The sequence below is a fragment of the Alexandromys fortis genome, unplaced genomic scaffold, assembly GCF_014885135.2.
Source record: "Alexandromys fortis isolate MF-2015 unplaced genomic scaffold, M_Fortis_MF-2015_v1.1 scaffold_34, whole genome shotgun sequence".
Classification (NCBI taxonomy): Eukaryota; Metazoa; Chordata; class Mammalia; order Rodentia; family Cricetidae; genus Alexandromys; species Alexandromys fortis.
Genome location: NW_026067933.1, coordinates 7763503 through 7786923, shown reverse-complemented (window position 1 = coordinate 7786923; position 23421 = coordinate 7763503). Strand labels below are relative to the sequence as shown.

The window sequence follows — 23421 nt, the reverse complement described above, 5'->3', positions numbered from 1 at the left end:
TTAATAATTTCAAATATATTGAGAACACAAGGCTGCTAGTAGGTGTAATGAATTTTCTTTTTTACTGTGTTCTGCAGATCGTCATTCTTTTTGTCCCTTGCTACTGGCCTTCTGAGATTTCAAATTTCTGCCCCTAGTGGTATACACACTTGAACCTTTCTAGAGAAGATTATTTATGAGCTCGCTGTTAAACATAGTGGTTAAATATCAAATTATAGAACATAATTGCAATATGGTAAACAAAAGTTCAAGAGGTTATCACTTTGCGCTTATTTTATGCATTGCTGTTATGGTATTGAGACCATTTGTGGTTTTTCTCTTTGAAGTGATGAGCATGTTAATATCATATGCAGTTCATTCTCTTGCCAGTTCTGAATTCAGTGATCTCATCTTTGGTAGCTTGAATTGATCATGGTAAGAGTGTTTATGAAGCAATGAGCAGTCAGCTTTTGCTTTTGTTTTCTGGAAAACGGGATTATTGTTTGCAGAGCACACCCCTACCTATTACCCACTGGATTTGCTCCCCTTGTTTTCACTCTCCAAGTTATGTGTCTAATTTTATTACAACCCACTTTACCTAATTCTCTTACAGTTGAACATGGTAAAGAATGAATTCAAAAGAATGTGGAGAAATCTTTTACATTAATAACTTTTATGTCTCAGAAAACTTTTATGTCTCTGAGTACCCTTTCCTAAGGTAGCTAAAAATACTCCCTTTTGTTTTATTTGCTTAACAAAGTTTCAAAATTAAAACACACCAGTATGCTAATGATTGCAAAAGTCTTTGGCAAGTGCCAAATAGATTCTTTAAATAAATAGTAAACTCTTTTTTTTTGTTGTTGTTGTTGTTTTATTTTTTTGAGGCAGGGTTTCTTTGTAGTTTTGGAGCCTATCCTGGAAACTAGCTCTTCTAGACCAGGCTGGCCTTGAACTCACAGAGATCTGCCTACTTCTGCCTCCCAAGTGCTGGGATTAAAGGCGTGCACCACCACTGCCAGCTCTGGTAGTAAATTATTGCTTTAAGTTTGTAAAGGGTAATTGCCTAAATCACATAACCATCTCTCACATTGCTGTCTCAGTTTTATCTCCTATACTAACTGCCACCTTTATTTCAATGTTCTGTCTGTGAGATACTGAATAGGGTAGTAAGTAACTACCTGTGCCACTCCTTCTCAGATGGTATCACCGTGGTTGTGGCCCTTCTTTTCCTGATACATTTGGTTTGCTTCCATGTATATTCACTATCTTTTTTCCTGCAGAAAGAATGACCAGTGAATCACTAAGCTTAGTTACTACCCTTTGTTAAAGAAGGTTTTTGTTAAAATGCAAATTTGTAAGTTAAAGAGACACAAGGAACCATCCATCACTCACTTACGGTCTTAGCAAGAAATGGCCAATTAAGTTACTTGGTTTTAGGGATGGGCCTAAATTCAGATGAGTCTCAAAGACAAACTACAGGAGGATTAAGGCATGGGACTGGTCCTAGTGAGCAAGTCAGAGACTAAAGAAGAATATGGACCCTTAGATGGGAGGGATAAGGGTAATCATGAGGGCTCCCTGGAATATTATACCCTGGAACAATATCAGAATGTTGACATTTGACGTGGCATTTCTTTACAATCTCTTGAAAGACTTTGATGAATATGTTTTTTTTTTGTTTCATGTTTTCTTGCTTCTCAAATACAACCTTTCTGATGGTTTAACATTCATCGTTTTACATTATTACAGAACCTTAATGATAATAAATCTTAGAAATTTCTGGGGTACAAGAAGGATTAGGAGTGTGGACTTGTTGGAAGAATTGTCACTAATGGCAGACTATATCAGTTATATATACATATAATTAGAATTTCTGACTTCTGTCCTTGTGGAGTTTATCTTGCCTTTTCCATAGTAGCTAGAAGCAGCATGTTTGAGCAAACAGGGCTACTCTACTTTCCTCCATCAGTTTCTCTAGTTTCCATCATAAATACTTACAGGGTAATGAGAAAAGAATTGATGATCTATACTTTCTAACAATGTTGTAGAGACAATCATATTTGCTAACTGCTATAAACTATTCACTGTACATCTTTACACTCATTTCTTTAATAGCTAACTCATTGCTAAATGTCCTAGGTTACATTGACAAAATTAAGAACATTTATTGTCTGTCTTATGTTCCTCAGTCTGTTTTCTTATCATGAAAGATTAAACTATATTAGGATCCTCATCTGTTAAAAAAGAAGCTTAGGTCAGAGGTGCTGATGTTTATATGGGTATATCAAGTACGATATGAATATTATTGTATTTATGTAACTTGTTTTACTTCACTTTCATATTTCTATATATATATACTATATTTTCTGCATGACAGTTGGTACCAGAATCATGTCTGTAATGAAGACTTAATAACTGAATATCTGTCTGCCATCTTCTCTTCTAGCTGGACCACACCAATTTTAAGAAAAGGGTATAGACAGCGCTTGGAGTTATCAGACATATACCAAGCTCCTTCTTCTGATTCAGCTGACCATGTGTCTGAACAGCTAGAAAGGTATGATCTTATCCATGACTTTATTAGCAGAAGAAAGACATTCTTTATGTCTTTTTGAGAACAGAAAACTGGCATATTAGAAGTTTAATTTTAAAATGGCACATTTAAAATGAGAGCATCTTATACTCTTGTTGAATCTTGACCTACTCAAGTATTAAAACATGAATGAAAAATAATCATTTTCTTAAGAGATGGCTTCTTGTATTAAAATAAATGATGTATAGTCTGAGAATTTTCTTATCTTTAAGAAACATAAAGGAATATTTGGAAAGACTAAAATAAAATCATTGTAAAGTAAATAATTTGTTTCTAAAATATTTGTAGCAATAGGGATGGAATTCAGGGCCTTGTCCTTGCTTGACAAGGACTCTAACAATAAGATACATTCTTAACCTAGTATGGGAGGTCCTTCTGTCTGTGTGTTGTTTTAATTAGTTAGTGAATAAAGAAACTGCTTTGGCCTCTTGATAGGGCAGAACTTAGGTAGATGGGGAGAACTGGACTGAATGCTGGGAGAAGGAAAGCAGGGAGAGAGCCACCTTGGAGCTGCCACCAAAGTCAGACATGCTGAAATTTTGCTGGTAAGCCACTGCCAGGTGGCAATACACAGATTATTGGAGATGGGTTAAACTAAGATATAAGAGTTAGCCAATAAGAAGCTAGAGCTAATGGGCCAAGCAGTGATTTAATAAATACAGTTTCTGTGTGATTATTTAGGGTCTAAGCTAGCTGGGCAGCCGCGAACCAACAAACAGACCCCCCCCCCAACATTAACCTGTCTTTTGAGACAAGATCTTATTTCTTAGCCCAAGCTAGCCTTAATCTCACTACCCACCCAGGATGGCCTCAAAGCCATCTTCTTTTTGCCTCAGTGTCTCAAGTCCTGGTACTATAGGAATGTGCCAACATGACTGGCTTGCTTTCAAAATATTTTTAATTGAAAATGTTTATTATTATGGTGGTCTGAATGACAGTAACCCCCACTGGCTCATATATTTGATTACTTGATCCCCAGTTGTTGAACCTTTTGGGGAAGGATTAGGAGATGTGACCTTTAAGGTTTCAAAGGCAGATGATATCCTAAAATTGCTCTCTCTGCCTCATGGATGCTTCTGATGGTGTAAGCTCTCAGCTGCTCCAGCACTGAGTTTGTCTGTCTGCTGCTAAGCTCCCCACCATGATGATCATGAACTTAATTCTCAAACTCTAAGCCCCCATGAGCACTTTCTTCTATTGGTCATGATGCCTTGGCATAGCAGTATAAAAAGTAACTAAAACAAATATGTTAATCAAAACCTATATGTTGGCTGAACATTCTAAAATACTGGTTTCTATTATAAATGTATAAAGTAGAAGTAGTTTAGCTTTCTGATGTTAAAAAATATATTAGGATTCTTTAAGAAAAGTATGTATTTTTTCCTTTTAGTTGTGTTTTGTTGTTGTTGTTGTTGTTGAGAATTTCATACTTAAATGTTTTTGTCAAGTCCATCTCTTGTGCCCTTGTGTCTGATTCCTGGCCTATCCTCCCAACGTCCTTTAGCTCCCAACTACCATGTCCTCTTTTAAAACTCACTGACTCCACTTAGTGCGGCCAGTATGTGGATGGGCATAAGAACATACACTGGTTCATTGGTGGCTTCTTCTTCCCTGAAGAAAAGTGACTCTCCACCAACAACCGGTGGCTCCCCAGGTAGGGGTGGGACTTCATGAGCCCTTCCCCCCATGCTGAGATTATCTGATTTGATCTTGTGCAGGTCTTGTACATGTAGTTGTAACTGCTTTGAGTTCATATGTGCAACCGTGCAGTCATATCCAGCAAATACTGACAGCAATACTATTTTGCTAGAGATGTCCAGTAACTGTTACTCTTAAAATCAACCCACATCCACTTCCATGATGATCTCTGACCAGATTGGTGTCCCATTTAGAGCTGAGGACTCCACACTCACTTAATCTCTACATACTGATCAGTTGATCTCTAAATTATCTGCTGCCTCCTGCTTATTTTATGAGGGTTGAGATATCCACTAATGGTTATAAAGATAAGAACTTAGGCAGCAGGTTAATACTATGACCACTTAGCAGAATAATCGTTCAGCTTATTCCGAATAATCAGCAGAACAATTAGGTTCTCCCTAGGACTATGATATAGCACAGTTAATGGTAACAGACATAACTTGTATCTTGTAAAATACAGCTTCAATTAATCAGAAAGGGGTTGATTAACTCAGTATCATTCATGTCATTATCCAATTCATGGGTATATATTTCCAAAGATAGTCTTCATTGTAGATCACATGATTTACAAATTAGTATGACTGTTACATTTCTCCTCTAGTAGCATACATAGAACTTTTCGGTACTATGATCACTAACCGGTAAGGATGAAGCTTCCATGTTGGTACCTGATTGATTCTTTTACATCTTATGACTCAAGTATGTGGTGACTTTAGCAGTAGAGTCTTGACCATCAAATTCTGGAAGCTAACCAGGAACTTTGACAATTTATCACCTCTAATGTTTAGGGGGAGGTCTGTGAGAACCCAGTGACCAAAAACTAGTGATAGAACCAATACCTGGCACTGGTATTTTTATTTGCTAGCCTATGGCTTTAAGAGAGGCATTATCCCTCTGTTCAATGCCTCTTATTTATATGTATGTATATATTTTAGGAGACTTTTGCAGTGATGTTTTTGCTTGTGTATTTTGTGTTTCACATTTTTTTTTCAATTTCTATGAAGTATTGCTCTGGGTCTTGATGATAATTTCATGGATTCTATAGACTGCTTTTGATACAATGGCCATTTTCATAATATCAGTTCTACCAATTAATAAGTATGGAAGATACCATCTTCTGTTATCTTCTTTTTTTGTTGATGTCTTAATTTTTCATTGTACAATTCACTTTTTTGGTTAGATTTATTCAAAAAAATTTTTTGAGGCTGTTGTGAATGGAACTCTTTCCCTCATTTCTTTGTGAGCATGCCATTTATGTAGGAAGGCTATTGATTATTTTTGTGTATTAATTTTATATCCTGCTATTTTGCTGAACATGTTCATCACCTGTGGGAGTGGTAGATTATTTGTGGTGTTTTATGGATAGAATCATACAATTTAAAAATTAAGAATACTCTGACTTATCTTTTTCCTGCTTATATCCAATTTATCTACTACTTTTGCAGTAGACTACAGTGAACAGTACTATAGTGAACAGTAGTGGAAAGGGCGGGGTGGACAGCCTATCTTCCCAACTTTAGCAGAAATGCTTTGAGTTTTCTCCATTTACCTGTGAATGTGGGCTTGTTGTATATTTCCCATATTATGTTGACATATGTCCCATGTATCCCCAAATTTCCAGGACTTCATGAAGGATGTTGGAATTTATTCATGTAATTTTTGTCCATGGGTATAATTTTTTGGCATATTGCATTTACTGATTCAAGTTTGTTGAAGTTCCTTGCATCATTGTGATGAAGCTGACTTAATTGTTATAGTTGATTTTTTATATATACTCTTGAATTTGGCTTACAAGTTGTTTTTAAGAATTTTTACATTTGTATTCATCAATAAAGCTGCTCTATAATTCTCATTTTTGTTGGGTCTTTTTCTGAGATCGAGTAATAAAGGTTTTGTAGAAATAACTGGAAGCATTCCTTTTCTATTTTCTGGAACAGTTTGAGGAATATTGGTATTAATTCTTTGAAGGTCTAGTAGAATTCTGTGCTCTGTTTTGGGGGAATTTTCATTATTATTTATTTATTAAAAATTTCTGTCTCTTCCCCACCGCCGCCTTCACTTTCCCTCCCCCTTCCCCAATCAAGTCCCCCTCCCTCATCAGCCCAAAGAGCAATCAGGGTTCCCTGCCCTGTGGGAAGTCCAAGGACCACCCACCTCCATCCAGGTCTAGTAAGGTGAGCATCCAAACTGCCTAGGCTCCCACAAAGCCAATACGTGCAGTAGGATCAAAAGCCCATTGCTATTGTTCTTGAGGTCTCAGTAGTCCTCATTGTCCGCTATGTTCAGCGAGACCGGTTTTAACCCAGGCTTTTTCAGACCCAGGTCAGCTGGACTTGGTGAGTTCCTGATAGAACATCCCCATTGTCTCAGTGTGTGGGTGCACCCCTCGCGGTCCTGAGTTCCTTGCTCGTGCTCTCTCTCCTAATGCTCCTGATTTGGACCTTGAGATTTCAGTCCTGTGCTCCAATGTGGGTCTCTGTCTCTGTCTCCTTTCATCGCCTGATGAAGGTTAATATTCAGTAGGATGCCTATATGTTTTTCTTTGGGTTCTCCTTCTTATTTAGCTTCTCTAAGAACCCAAATTATAGGCTCAATGTCCTTTATTTATGGCTAGAAACCAAATATGAGTGAGTACATCCCATGTTCCTCTTTTTGGGTCTGGCTTACCTCACTCAGCATAGTGTTTTCTATTTCCATCCATTTGCCTGCAAACTTCAAGAAGTCCTTGTTTTTTATTGCTGAGTAGTACTCTAATATGTATATATTCCATACTTTCTTCATCCATTCTTCAATTGAAGGGCATCTAGGTTGTTTCCAGGTTCTGGCTATTACAAACAATGCTGCTATGAACATAGTAGAACATATACTTCTGTTGTATGATGAGGCCTCTCTTGGGTATATTCCCAAGAGTGATATTGCTGGGTCCATGGGTAAGTTGATCCCGAATTTCCTGAGAAACCTCCACATTGCTTTCCAGAGTGGTTGCACAAGTTTGCATTCCCACCAGCAATGGATGAGTGTACCCCTTTCTCCACAACCTCTCCAGCAACGGCTATCATTGGTGTTTTTGATTTTAGCCATTCTGACAGGTGTAAGATGGTATCTTAAAGTTGTCTTGATTTGCATTTCCCTGATGGCTAAGGAAGTTGAACATGACCTTAGGTGTCTTTTGGTCATTTGAACAACTTCTGTTGAGAGATCTCTGTTCAGCTCAGTGCCCCATTTTATAATTGGGTTGATTAGCCTTTTACGGTCTAGTTTCTTGAGTTTTTTTTATATATTTTGGAGATCAGACCTTTGTCAGTTGCGGGGTTGGTGAAGATCTTCTCCCAGTCAGTGGGTTGCCTTTCTGTCTTAGTGACAGTGTCCTTTGCTTTACAGAAGCTTCTCAGTCTCAGGATTGGGGGTAATTTTTAATTACTACTCTCTCATAGACTGTTATGGAGTGGTTTAAATTATTTACTTAATCTTCATTTAACTTTACAGAGAATATACATCCACAAATTATTCATTTGTTTTAGAGCTTGTAGTTTAACTTGTAGTTGTCTGTTAGGTCCATTTGATTTATGATGCCATTTTAACTCCAAAGTTTCTCTGTTCATTTTTTTTTTTTTTTTTTGGTCCAGACGACCTATTGGTGAAGTTGATGTTTGAAATCATTCTTTTTTTTTCCTTAAAGAGACTAGGTGTGCTTCTGTTTGATATGTATGAATTTAGAATTGTAATATCTAAATGTGATATCCTCTTAATGGGCTGTTCTTTTAATGGGTGTGAATTGTCACTCTCCTTGTCTCTTTTGAGTAGTTTTGAAGTTTATCTTGTCGGGTGTTAGACTATGTATGCCTGCTTGTTTCTTAGTTCTCTCCGCTTAGAATAACTTTTTCAGGCTATCATCCAAAGCCAATATCTATTGCTGACTGTGATGTGTGCTGCTTGGAGGCAGAAAAAGGATGGATCCTGTTTGCTGATCTTAGCCAATAGCCTGTATCTTTCTATTGAGTAGTTGAAATTATTAACAGTTTTTATTGAAAGATATTTATTAAGATCTGTCATTTTGTTGCTTTATGGTGTTTTTTAGACCTCTTTTGATTAACTGCCTGAAATTCTTTATTCCCTGTGACTTCTTGTGAGCTCTGTTTATTTTGATTTCAGACTCTAGTATTCCTTCCGATATCCTTAAATTTTTTTTCCTTATAAAATTTAAATTCCTTAAATTTTTTTTATTATGGGAAGGATTTATTTCTCTTTAAATTTTAATAGAATTTTGCTGGATATAATAGTGTGAGTTTCCAGTTATGCTTTAAAACTTGGAATATACTTTCCCAAGTCTTTCTGGATTTAGAAGAAATAATAATTTGGGAGGGCAAGGCTACTAATTTGGGAGTGAGGTATAGGGTAATGGAAAGAATCGGATGAAAGGGACTTGAGGGGCCGGAGAGAGGAAAGAGCAAATTGATATAAGTATATTTTAATTTAAAATGTAAAAAATAACTACATTCTTAAAAGAAAAGTTAACTTGAATACTCTGATGGCCCAGCCCTTAGAAGTGACTTGAAATTTTTTTCTTTCACCCTCTTTATCCTGTTTGTTTTAATGTTTAATGTTTTAACCATAATATGTGGTGAGAATTCTTTTGTGGCCCTGTCTATTTGGTAATCTCTAAGGCCTCTTGTACCTAGATAGGCAAATTGTACCTAGGTTTGGCAAATTTTCTTATATGGTTATATTTACAGTATTTACAAAGTCTTTACTATGGAGCTCCAGAGGTTTCATATATTATGGTCATATTTATTTTTAAGATTCATTGCTTACTTTACTGAGTAATCCAATTCCTGTATCTTATCTTCAGCCTCAATTCTCTGTTTTCTACATGATTTAGTCTACTTTTGAGACTTCATACTCAGATTTATATTTGTATTAGTAATTTTTCTTTCATTTTTAGAATCATTTCAGTTGGGATTTTTTCCTCTTAGCAATTCTATTATTATGATTATCATTATTATTATTATATATATTATTCTATTATTATGTCTTGTATTGACTTCTTTATTTTATTAATCCCTTTGATCTTTTGTAGCATATTTATGTTTTTTATCAGTTGTTTGAATATAATTATAATTTTCCATGTTTTCTTTTTTGGGTGCCATTATCGTGGGATTAGTAATTTGAGGAGGAAACAAGGTATCTTTATGTTGAGTTTGTTTCTGTGTTGGAACTTAGACATTTAAGCGGTTTGTTGTGTTCCTTCCTCTTTTATATTTATGTCACCATTTTCCAGTAAGGCATCTATAATGTTCATGAGAAGACTAAGTCTCAGTAGTGTTGAGAATGTCATTTCCATTTGTGGGGCTGCTGCAGAAAATTTTGGGCAAAGTAGGTGGACGAAGGGACTAAGAAATGGTAACCAACTTCCCTGCTTACTGCACAAAGATGTGTTGTCTGGGCACATGGAGCAAAATTCCTGCAAACTGTAGTCAGGTCTTGTGTAGTTTGCTGGTGGTGAGCACTTGGAAGTGTCACCTTGAAGATCTGAATGTGTGAATGCCATTAGACTTTACAGAAACCTTAGGGTAATAGCTACTGACTATCAAAAATTTAAACTTTTCATAATTTTTCATGGTCCATCACATAACAATTTCTCATCTTGACCACTCTGGAAGAAAACCATAATTATCTTCAGCCTAAGGAAAAGCAACTCACAACTTAGAGATAATATAAATTGCCAACCACTGAATGATGAAGCTATACAATTCAGTTCTGGTGAATTTATCATAGTTCCCCTTTTTGAGTATTGGTTGGGATCATTGTGAGTGACAGAAGCCCAATCAACTAGGTTTATCAACTAAAAAGAGGACATTTAATAGCTCATGAAACCGAAGCTAGGTGAATGTCTAGGTAGAGAACTAGCCCAAGGAGTCAACGAGTCCTAGGGCACAGTTATCTTCTGTGATGTGTGCCCTGTGCTGGCTTATTTTCTTAGACTAACGTCCTTCTCAGGTGGACCTCTCAGAACTCTAGGCTTATACCTTTCTATGCCACAAAATGATAACTCTTCCTTCTTTTCCCCACCCATCTTCTCCCTTCTTTCTTCTTCTCCCTCCTTCCCCTTTCCCTCCATCATTCCCCTCCCTCACCCCTTCCATCTTCACTCTATTTTTCTTTTATCCCCAAATTTATAAAATACATCTGTTTTGTTTTAATTCAACCTCTTTGTCTCAGAACAGAGATATACATTCTAATAACAAATTCTATAATTTATAATTGTTGCTGTAATTTAATATCTCTTCATCATAGTTTTTGTTAGAAGTTTATTGAAACTACTCCTTTGCACCCTTGGGAAGTGGTCCAAGTTTTCAGTTTGTTGCTAGAAGTACCTTGACTCCTCTGATTCACTTTTGTGGCCATGAAATTGAATAATCTTTATCATTATAGTATGAAAACCACACGCCCACTCTATGTTCCTTACCAACTTTTGAATTTCGTAAGTCTAGAGCTCTTTGCCCTCATTACGCCTGTTTAACGTACTGCTGGATCAATACCATCTACTTTTGTTGCTAATTCCTCTTCGATAGCTACAAATTATTCAAATTTCACCAATTAAAACAACAGCTTCCATTTCTATCAAGTCACCACATCCTCCCATTTCATAGCTGACAATTCTTTGGTGCTCTGGTCTTCACTTGTTTATCATCCATTTTTATCTCAGCTATTGAATTATAATTTCTATTTTGACTATGTTCCTAAAACTGCATTGATGATGGATTCCAGAGACTTCTTACTTACCAAATGTGACTTTTTTTTTTGTACTTGTTACTTCACTGTTATAGGTATCTTTATCTTGAAACCATTGGTTTGGTTTATGGGCAATCCCTTTTCTGCATTTCCTAGATAGTTGATCACTAAGTTCTAATTGAAGTATAAATGAGAATTTTTAATGAGCCCTGTTTCTTGCATGGAGAATGTGCTGTTGCTATACACTTATTTTGTTCCCTATTTTGATTCACTAAGTTTCACAGATAAACAAGCTTCATGTATGTGAATGAAGAGGACCATGGGTTGGCTTCACTTTATGGATAGGCTGCCATTATAATGCAAGTTTCTCAGGGAAGTCATGGTGCATATATTGAGACTGACAAGCTTTTCATCAAAATCAGTTGTGTTTTCTTCCTCTAAAGTAATATCAAACCAGATTTAGTTATTACAACTTAATAATAGTAATAGCCATTGGTGGAATGGCCTTTAAGTATTCAGTTCTTCTGTGATTCATGGAATTTTTCCATCTCAGAACAATTTGAAAATTAAGATAAAGGCAACACTGAGACATTTTTTTATTCCATTGAAAAAATTAAAAAGTGCTTTTCTTAATAAACAGCAATGGCAACAACCTAAAACAACCAGCTGATGCTCTAGGAGTACTGAAAATGAAACTCAGCTGTTACACTTCAGCTAGTTCGTCAATACTATTTAGTACCTATCCTTGCTATAAAACATATTTTTATTCTGCTCTATTTTCAAAGACTTACAGACTATTAAATGATTTCAGTAGTTGGATGCTGAAGTTTAATGATGATATTTTCATGCTTTTTCTTTAAAAATCCAAATAGATTTTTTTTGTTAAATCATTAAAACATTCACCTGATGGTCCCTTTTCATTAGTATGTCAGTTGGTGTAGTGATTGTTTAGGTCTGTTTTAGGCAACCAGATTGTTGAAGTATCAAGGGCGTAGCTTCCCTGTCATTTCTAGGTGCCACATCTGACAGTCCACTTTCTAGCAATGTGGCTCTTAAAGTGCTCAGCCCCTTCTTCCATGAGCCACACCCCTAGACAAAGAACTAAAGGTAACTGAGAGAGAAATGGTCCTTCCCAGAGGTGTGCTCCCTAATGGACTATCCCATACCAAGGGTCATCCCTGAAATCATGTGCACAGGCAACACTACAAGGACTCAGAAGGTTGCATTTATATGTTACAGTAATACATGTTACAATCAAAGACAAAGAGACATGGATTTGAGAAGGAATGAGGAGGAGGGACAGAGGAGGCATTGGAGCGAGGAAAGTAAAAGGTTAAAAAAAATGTAAAACGAAAAAATCTGCCTGATTTTTTTAATTTGTGATTTTCTTTAAAAGTTGAATATTGTGAAATCTGTGACAGTTAAAAACATAAATAGCATGAGATCGAGGGAACTTAGAATATCTACTTTTGCATCTTATTCTGAGCACAGATGCATTCTAAGTGTGATCTGTCATTTGGTCACCCTTGCCATCACTCTGAAGAAGCCCAGTACGTTTCCCTAACATCCACAATTGGATAGTTTCATGCATTGAAGCTCTGCAGAGTGATTACATGGAAGAGCATCAAATTCTGCCAGATATCTGACTGAGTAGCTGGCGCTGGAGAGACTTCACAAGGTTTGGTCCTGTCATCGTGTTGTGTTAATCTTGAACACATATACTTGTGGATGGATTCTGGAAGGGAACTAGAGCAACTCAGAGACTTGCAGCTGCAGCTCATTGAGCCCACTTTCTTATTCTTTGCAGAGAATGGGACAGGGAACAAGCGTCAAAGAAGAATCCCAAGCTTATCAACGCTCTTCGGCGATGCTTTTTATGGAAATTCATCTTCTATGGAATCTTGTTATACCTAGGGGTAAGACTCTCATTGGTAAATTCAGTGCCATATATTATTGAGATATAGTAAGTAGTTGTGCGCTTATAGAATTATGAAAGGTTCTTTTAAGAATCCATTACAATTAAGTACAGATCACCTAAAATTAAGTGGAAACCCTTGAAATGCAGGCTTCAATTTACAGATCATAATTAAAATGGATCCAGAAAAGCAAATTATTTGTTTAAAATTTTTCTCTTTTATGAATACAGATCATAACATCTTAATTGTATATGAGACTACTGGCAACATTACTTTTCTGTATTCAGAAAGAGAATATTAGAAGACAATGACTTGACAAGAATAAGGCCCCGTTCAGTCAATTATGTGGAGGGATGTTTATGATATTTTGAAATTATATATATATATATATATATATGCACATATACATATACACATATATATTGCTCACACATTGAAATGTTTCCCAGAAAGTAGTCAAACTTTTTAAATGAGACAGTGAGGTACACTTGAATGTATTTGTCAGCAGCCTATGTTGTCATCCCCGTAAAGAGCAAAGCAAGCCTGGAAACCCGGGCTTTGTGATGTTTACTGACTTTGGGTGTGTTCCCCAGATGATCTCCAAACTGATTTGGGTGTTGTTTTTTGCATCATCAGGACATCACTTTGAATGCTTGGTTGTAGCCTGTAAAGAAGGGTGACGAATGGGAATACAATACGTCTGATTTAACAGCTCAGCCAGTAATGCTGTGGCTGTCTGTTCCATTGGATTGTTATTGCGCTGCACTCCTTCTGGCCTTTTAACCTTAGCAGGGCTTTGGCTTCCTTCAAGTAAGAACTCATGTACAGCTATACTACTTAAAGAATTTTACTTTATCCTGTCCAAGAAAGATTCATTAACAATTTATACTGACAAAATTGACTATAATTAGGCTCAGAATGTTTTCTAATGCTGTTTTCTTCTAGAAGAAATTCTTCTGGGACTTTTCTCAGTACAGACACACATGCACACACACTTCTTCATGAATATAAGTATATAAGTACATAGATGATTATTTCTTTGTAAGTAATTTCATGTATATTATAGTCTCATTACATATTTATACATAAGTAGATTTATATATATTATATTGACATATAATAAATAATGTTTTATATTATATATTATAAATCTATTATTTATGGTTAAATCTCTAAATATCTATATGTATAAAACCAATATAATTTTGTCTAGTATATGTTTTATGAAACACACACACATATAGACAGAGAGAGAAAGAATAATCAGTTATCTTTTAAAGGTATCTTTGAGGTTATTTTTTATCAGGGAGCACACCTAAAGAATTTGAAGCTCTTTTCAGTCAAGATAAACTAATGAGTAGAATCTAAGAACAGAGAAATGTAGTAAATATGAAGAAGTATTAAAACTTTCAAAATTAAAAATATCTAGCTGAAAAATCTCTAGGTTATTCTCAATGTATTAATTATGAATGAATGATTCAAAGTGCTTCTGAGCTAACCTGAATCCTGGCATGTTTCTCTGGACCTGTCGTAGCTTTTAAAGCCAAAGATCAAATTTCTGACTTGATCCTGATGGGAGAGAGCAGCTGAGTGTAAAGTAAGAAGGCATGAGCAAGAAAATGAGCAGGGAACAGTGTAGTGATGCTGAAGCTGCTTTGCCCCTCTCTTCCTCTCTTTCCCTGCCACACAAAGCCTCACTGTATCCACACAGTTCAAAGTTTTAAAAATGTTGAAAACTAGATTTTATTTAGGTAAGTATAACTTCCAAGGCATTTGATCTATTAGTTTTTTTCAACTTATTTTTTTATTTTAAAAATTTTGACATATACAAATGTGTATAAACATATACAGAGTATATATTTTAATATATGTATACATCTTTCATGACCTATTGGAAGTAATTAACATAGAAATCACTGTAACATCTATCATTTCTTTGTGATGAGATCATTAACATCTCTGCTGGCTATTTTGAAATATTATTAACTATAGTCACCCTAATAGAATGTATTCCTTTCATCTGTTATTTTGTAGCTATTAACCGAGCTTTCCCAGTATTCTCATTTCTATGGCTATTACCAACCTCTGTTTTCTTTATTCTTCTAAGGACTTGCAGTGAGAGTGGGAGAAATTTTAGCCATTTTCATAAGTTTCTATCTTGTCAAATAACTGATGCCATTGTCTTATTGTTCGTAGTGTACTCTCTGAACATTTCTTCTTCCCATTAAGTAAGCAAAGATTATGGGAACTGCTGTAATTCTTGTATAGATGTAGGGGGACATACATTAAGAATGTGTTTATTCTTGGTCTCTGTGTATCATGATAATTGTGGGATAATGACGATTTTGTTGGCTGCAATACTGATAGAAAAAAGCACTATAGAATTTACTTTCAACTGTGAAAGATTAAGAAAAAGGAAATACCATCAGAAAGAACCTTATTTCTACAACAATGATGCAATTTTAAATCATATTAGTTATGGTATGTGCCCATTGACTATGCATTTGCTTTTTCTTTATCTGACTCAGCAGCCAGATAAATAACATTGTCTTTAATATTTAAGACTTCCAGTGCAGAAGAGCAATGGGCGTTTGACAACTTGAGTATGAGAGTCAATTAAGGATAATCTAGGGGTAATCTAAAGGAAGCTCAGTAGAGGGAATCAGTAAACATATCATTGACAGAGTATGATCACTAGAGTGCAGTTGTTGCTATAAAAAAAAAAAGGTGCAATGTCACCTGAAGGTCAAAGCAGGGAGGGCCTCACTGCCCCCTGGGCAAAGGAGCAGTGGCCTAGAGAAAAGGGGATCCTAAAGCAGTAACTAGGAGGGGCCAACCCCACTTATCTGGCTGTCCTCACTTCAACACTTCCTTTAGCCCAACTACAGGGCTTTGTCCAATTTAATAAAATTTTGTTAACTCAAAATTGGGCTGCTATGTGAATACGGAGAACCTGTCTAGAATTAATTAAAACAAGAACCAACAGTAAAAAAAAAAGAAAAAGAATTCACAGGTATTTTCTCTAAAGTTTCTTGATTCCTTGTGTACTTCCCTGAACAGAAGTAAATATTAGCTCAACTTAAATCATCCCAGAAAGTTAAAGGGCTTAAAGAATTCCTGGTACTCACAATGTCACAGTTCTTAAATTCTTCAGACTGTTATAAAGGAGGATCTGTCTCTTGTATTTAGACAAACACAAGCCTTTGAATCCAAGCCTCTTGCTACTGAAGGAAGGGTGTTTGGGGTAATTCTGAACATGCAGAGGCTCTGCCTTGGGTACTTTAACTTTTATAGCTGCCTTCAATATGAATGCTTAGCAAATCTGGAGGCCTGCTATCGAGGATTCATTTCTCATCTTTCCGTCCCATCCCATGAGCCCCGATATCTGGCTGCTTCTCTGACTAAAGCAGACACTTGCATTCTGAACACTCCATAAGCCTGATCTATCTCAAGTAATTATTGCTTCTCTGTGTAGAGCTCCTGCCCCATTTGTCTTTCCTAGATGCTGCAACCAGACACTGAGGTCCACAGCATCGCTTTTGAAAAGTAAGGAATTTTTACTCATCTTCAGAGTAACAAGTATCCACCTCCAAATAATTTGATAGTTCTTCCTTTATTTTCTATCAGAATATTTGCTTAATGAAAGATAGGGTGAGCATTCCTTTAGCTAATGTGTACAAGTCTGTTTCTGTTCTTCTTGTATTTGTAAATGTTGTTGTATGTCATTAGATGTTCTCTACATAATTAATAAATCCTTTAATTGAACTGTAATTTTTGAAATAAATTACATGAAATGAAATTACAAGTTAGTGAATATTTAAATTATTTTTATATTATGGCTAGTGTGAAAGTAGTCCTTTGATATACACTGGTGTAACTTCTAGCTAACTTCCATAGTTTACAAATATAGCTAGAAAATATGTAACTTAATTTTCTAGTATAACAATGGGAAAGTTAATACTTTGCCACCATTTGATATATATCATCTTTAAAATTTCTGAGTGAAAAAATAGTTATTTTTACTAGTATAATTTTTATGCTTTTATATAGTCACTATGAATTTACTTTTCTTTTTATGTATATAAATAGGCCCTTTATTCTATTATTCTTAGTGTGTTTGTCTATTTGATACTAGAATATTCTCTCTAGACTTTATTAGCTTTATAACTTTATTCTCTTAATTTTTAATTAATTAAAAAATTTTTAAAGAAAGCATCTTACTATGTAACCCTAGTTGGCCTGGCTTGTCTGGAATCCACTCTGTAGTCCAGACTGGTTTGAACTCACAGAGAGCCTCCTGCTTTTGCCTCCTGAGTGCTAGAATAAAGGCATGGTGCCACCATATATATGAAGGTGGAAGTCACAAAATAATCCCACACCAGTTCAGAATTATGAATAATAAAGGGTTATTTATTTAAAGGAAACTTACAGATCACTGTCCTAGATAACAGTCCTCTCTACACAAACGGGGACAGAGTCTAGCAGCCAGAAGCAAGAGCTGGGAGCAAGAGAGAGAGCATGCACGCTTTGCAGCTGCATTTATAGTATAAGAGACCATGCACAAGTGGGCTGGTATCTTAAATGCTATTGGCTGAAGGAGTGGAATGTGCTCCCACAGCATATATGGATAAATTTTTATTTTCTAATCATTAGAATTTTTAATTGCTGCATAATCTTTGTAATGTTTTCACTTATGTTATCCTTCTATTTATGCTCAGAGTTTTATAAAATTCAAATATGCAAAGTGACAGGTATTTTTGTTTTTACTTTAATTTTATTATTTGAAGATTTATTTATTTATGCATGTCTGTATGTTTACCAGATGCGTGCAGGTGCCGCAGAGGCCAGAAGAGGGCATTTTTGTGTTCCTTGGGACTTGAATCACAGTTTCACTGGTTGTGTGCTGGGAACCAAGCTCGAGTCCAATAGAAGAGCATTATCTTCCTAATTATGGAGCCATCTCTCCATACCAGCCTATACTTCATTATGTCATGTTTTACATTTTCTTATCTACTCATTTACAGTCCATTTTATGTGTCCATATGTAAGAGAATTTAATTTTTAAAGCTCTGATCCAGTTTTTACATTCTTAATTGGATAAGCTTTGCTTTCTCCACTGAATTAAGTGCCACACATTATTATATCTTAAATTATTTTATATTGGATATTTTCCTGGAGTTTCCAGATAAATCAGTATATTTTCTTTTTCTTGTGACATGTATAGTTTTATGGTTTAATATCCATTAACTTAAATGCTCACATTGTTTTTATTCTGCAGTGGTTTCAATTAGCATTTATTTCCAAATGGAATTTACAATATTATATTTAATAAATTTTAACAAATATTTATTGATTAGATACACTTATTAGGTATTGTATGTACCATTGGAACTCTTGTGGCAATGTAAATAGATAGCCCCTCTCCTGCTGCTAATTTGTTTACTTTTAAAATACACATAAATCTTATAAAATATATTAGGGGAAACATAATCTTTGCAATACTTAGTTTTCCTTAGTTCAGTTAGTTTTTAGTGTACTTAATAGTCTCTCTAGTCAATCACATTCTGTATTAATGATGGTGCTTTTTGTTTTATTTATAATATTCATAGCAATCATTTTTCTTACATAGTTACCTTAGAAGTTTCATAAAGATGTTAAGTGGCCATAATAGCCAGTATTCTTTTGTTTTCCTGACTGCAGAGGCTATGGCACCAGTTCCTGACTGTGAAGGAGCCTCTTTCTATGGTTAACCAGGAGTGTTTATATCCAGCTTTGTTGGAACTTTTCCCGGACACAATACTGTTTTTAAATTAGTTTCTCTGTTGTCATTGTGATACTCCTGGGTTGTTCAGCATGATACTGGTATTTCTCAGTATTACCGGCCCTAATATTCTAAAGGTAAAGCTATAGAAAACATGCTTAAAACAGGCGAATGACTTTACTTATTGGCTGCACAAAATATAACGAAGTACTCTGAAACCCCATATGCTAGACAAACGCTCTATCCCTGACCTAACTCCCAGCTCCACAACTTGTAGTTTTTTTTTTAAATGGTTTTATATAAAGATGCCTTGAGATACTTCCATATAATTTAGCTGCAAACTTCAGTTTGCTTTTCTGTTTCTGTCTGAACTTTCCTTTATAATCTGAATGTCCACTCAATGCAGACTTTCCTGTCTCTAGAAACATCTGACTTTGTCAGGTACAGTGGAAGTGGTTTAAGGATATGTATTCACCTAGTGACTTTGAGCTCTGGCCTTGAAAATGTTATGATAGCCCAGGTATATCCACCATGACATGTGTTCAAACTTCCCCTGGGAGGCTACTCTGAGACCTAAATTTATTCCCATATGAGTGCAGTCTCTTTAGCTGTTTTTACGTGTTCACTTACCCAGATGACAGATGGTCTTCGGTTGGAAGGAAGTTGGTTGGTTGGAAATCCAGACTGGCCTGGATTTCATAATCTTCCTTTTTCAGCCTCCCAAGATAGGATTATGGTCCATGTGTCAAAACTCCGGACCCCAGATGGTCTTCTGAACTCACATTGTTTAAATCTATACCTCTCTGAGCACTGTGTATGTGTGTGTAAAGAAATGAACCAGTACAATTACCTAAGGTATTCCTTAGCCTCTGCACAGTATTCTTATACTCAGTTCATACTTTCAGGGATGATGTTATAGGAGGGAACCTTCTGAATTACCAGTTTGCCAATGAAGAGAACTGTCCAAACAATAGAAGTGGCCGAGGGTATACAGAGAGTAGATACATTGGGCTAAGAATAGTTAAAGAGATTATGAACTTAAGAGGAAGTCAGGGTAGGCATGGATGGAGTTTGAAGGGAGGGAGGGAGTTGTAAAAGTGATACATACAGTATATTTGTGTATAAGATTCTCAAAAGTTAGTGTAAAAAAGGAGTTTGAGTTTTATGATCCTGAGTTTACTGTCCATATTGTCTTAAACATTGCTATTAAGTTTCTTCTACTTTCTAAGGTAAATTCTACCTTCTATAAAAATTTTTAAATATTTAACTGGATATTATACTACCTAAAATAGCTTTACATTATTTTCCAATGGATGCAATTCTGTTTGGGTTTACTGTTTCATGTGGTGGAAATGAGGGCACTTGTGCTTCTGAAAGTAGTCCAAGCAACAGAGGACACTCAGCTTTCAGGTACCAGCGGTGGTTTGTGAGAAGGCCTACACTTTATAGAGTAAGCTGGGTATCAGTTACCATTGTGGGTGTTCTCCCACATTTAAAAAGCATGTCAGGTGGACCTATGAATGGTTCCATTGTAAATATTAGAGAACATGATACAGAAAAGAGGTTAGGAAAAGCAGTGACAGAAAGAGGCTGGAAGTGCTGGTTTTGTCCCTGAGAGGTAACAGCACTGTGTGGTAGCGAGGGTTATGCTGCAACCTACATATGATCCTGTCTTTGGAAATTTCCTGTGAAGAAGCAAACTGAATATCTGCTCTTCCAGAGGAATACTACCGGTATCTTTGTGGGGTAACCTGTTATTCAAAAGATAAGTATGTCCTCTTAGTTGACGCAAGTTGAAATCTAACACAGTAGTAGTAATATGTAGAATGGGCGTTCCATTTACGGTAATACAAGTTATAATTTTTTATTATATATAATGTATATATAATACAATATAACTATTATATGTTATATTTTGTGCAATATGATATTTAATATAGTCTCTAACTTGTCTCTTGATTTTTCTCACTTTATAAAACAATCAAGATCATAATATCCAAGTATAAAGACAACACATTTGTCACTATGCAGGCATAGACAACCCAGTATAGTCATAAGAAGGCTTGCTAGATAGCATTTAGAGCAAATGAGGTAGCTATATGATATGTATAAGAAAAATGTAAAAAAAAATACCTTTAGGTAAAAACAAAACACTATGAGGACATTTATATGACATTTAAAAGTCATATCTAGGCCCTACCACCCTGAATGTGCCTGTTTAATCTCTAGTTTAATTCTACATCTAAATATGCTAAATATGTTTGCCATGTAATAAAAATATGAAGCATATGTAAGAAGTATTTTGTATACTTTGCTTTTTAAAAATCATGTTTTAATCACTAGATCACAGAAACTATTAGTATGTTTTAACTAGGTAGGAGGTTAAAATTTTTCTTTTTCATCCCTGCCTTTTGATTTTCTGTAATTCAAATCTATTTAAAATATGGACACATGAAAGGAAATGATGTATCATCTTTGTGATTATTTTAGAAGCTTTTTTAAAGGTTTCAATCTTCTCTTATTTCAGAGCTTTGCTTTATACCGTATATAAATGAGATGAAACACTGTACATAAAGTCAGAATGAGCAGTAGCTATTGTCGATTGTAATTTCCTTTGGGGAGGAAAGTGATGGAGAGAGCATGGTCATCTTTTAGGAATGATGGGACAGATAGTATTGGCACTTGAGATTTGGAAAGTCCATTGTAGATAAAAATGAAAAGCAAATTAAGGGTAAGAGCAAAAAATGCTGAACAGTGATGGGGTAGGTCAGTCAGACTTAGAGATAACCAATTAGGATCACATCTGTCTTAATCTTCTTGTGGGATTTAGCCCTAAATTTCTGTTTCACTTATAAGTAAGTCATCATAAGAAAAAAATTGGGAGATAATGTCTTCTTAATTTGAAGGCTGCTTAGCAAAATGGATAAAATTTAGAGTTCTTGGGTTCAAATCTGTCCATGTGCATTTAGAAGGGATGGATAACTGGATAAACAGCCTGGCTGGTAGTCAGTTGAAGACTACTGAAAAGTTGATGAGTTTGTTGGAACTGGCCCAAGGTAAAGTGTCCTAGTATATGCCTTACTGAAGCCACTATTCATTCAGGTTTTAGCGAACACCTCACACAAACTTGTCTTGATGTGACTTTTGCTGTAAACTAGTAACCAAATCTTTTTTTTTTTTTCTTTATTTTAAATTCCAACCACGGTTCTACCTCCATCCACTCTCAATGTCCCCTGTCCCCCTCCAGCCCACCCCCTATCCACTTCTCCCAATGGGTAAGGGCCGCCATGGGGAGTCGACAAAGTCTCTCACATTAAGTTGGGACAGGACCAAGCCCCTTCCCGCTGCATTAAGGCTGAGCATGGCATTCCAGCATAGGAAATGGGCTCAAACAAGCCAGCTCATGCACCAGAGATAGATCCTGGACCTACTTCCAGAGGCCCCTCAGATAGTCCAAGCTTCATCACTGTCTTGCACATTTGGAGAGCTTTGGTTGGTCCCGCGGAGGCTCCACAGATGTCAGTCTAGAGTTCATGAGTTTTTTACAAGCTTGTTTCAGCTGTCTCTGTAGATTTCTCCATCATGTTCTTGACCTCCCTTGCTCATATATTCCCTCCTCCCTCTCTTCCATTGGTCCCGGAGCTTGGCCTAATGCTTGGTTGTGGATCTTTACATCTGGTTTCATCAGTTACTGAATGAAGGGTCTATAATCATGGTTGGTGTATTTACCAATCTGATGAAGGCCAGTTCAGGCACCCTCCCCACTCCTGCTAGGAGTCTTAACTGGAGTCATCCTTATGGATTCTTGGGAATTTCCCTACCACCAGGTTGCTCCCTAACCCCATAGTGGCTTTCTCTATCAAGATCTCTTTTTCATTGCTCTCCCACTTCATCCCTCTTCCCCCTCTACCATCATGTTCTCTCATGTGCTCATCCACTGTCCCCTTCCCTTCACCGCCCACTCTCAACCCCAGTTTACCCAGGAGATCTCAACTAATTCCCCTTCCTAGGGTGATACATGTGTCCCATTTAGGGTCCTCCTTGTCCTGATCTAGTTTCTCTGGAGCTGTGGGTTGTAGTCTGTTCATCCTCTGCTTTACATTAATATCCACTTAGGAGTGAGTACATACCGTATTTGTCTTCCTGAGTCTGGGTTACCTCACTGAGGTTGGTTTTTTCTAGTCCCATCTGTTTGCCTGCAAATTTCATGATGTCATTGTTTTTTTAAAGCTTAATAATACTCAATTGTGTAAATGTACCGTATTTTCTTTATCCATTATTCAGTTGAGAAGCATCTAGGTTGTTTCCAGGTTCTGGCTATTACAAATAATGCTGCTATGAACATTGTTGAGCAAGTGTCCTTCTGGTATGATTGATTACCCTTTGGGAATATACCCAAGAGTGATATCTCTGGGCCTTGAGATAAATTGATTCTCAATTTTCTGAGAAACTGCTATACTGATTTCCAAAGTAACTGTACAAGTTTGCATTCCTACAAACAATGAAGCAGTGTTCCCCTGATTCCATGTAAGTTGCCCTCAGTATTTTTGATCATAGCCATTCTGACAGGTATAAGATAGTATCTCAGAGTCATTTTGATATGCATTTCCCTGATGATTAATTATGTTGAGCAATATGTTAAATGTTTTTCAGACATAGGAAATTCTTCTGCTGAGAATTCTGTTTAGCTTTGTACCCCATTTTTTAATTGGGCTATTTTGTATTTTGATGTCTAGTTT

At 36.0% G+C, this 23421-nt stretch overlaps 1 protein-coding gene across 2 annotated transcripts in view; it reads left to right on the top strand.

The window, feature by feature from the left end:
- The window catches only part of Cftr (CF transmembrane conductance regulator), a 144690-nt gene that overhangs the window by 20028 nt on the left and 101241 nt on the right, over positions 1–23421 (top strand). Inside the window, exons 2-3 of one of the 2 annotated variants that reach the window (XM_050145938.1) lie at positions 2426–2536; positions 12813–12921. In XM_050145938.1, the coding sequence (XP_050001895.1) occupies positions 2426–2536; positions 12813–12921 (220 nt within the window). Of the gene's footprint in view, positions 1–2425; positions 2537–12812; positions 12922–16423; positions 16468–23421 lie in introns of those variants that run through there. The other variant, XM_050145940.1, reaches the window with a different exon arrangement.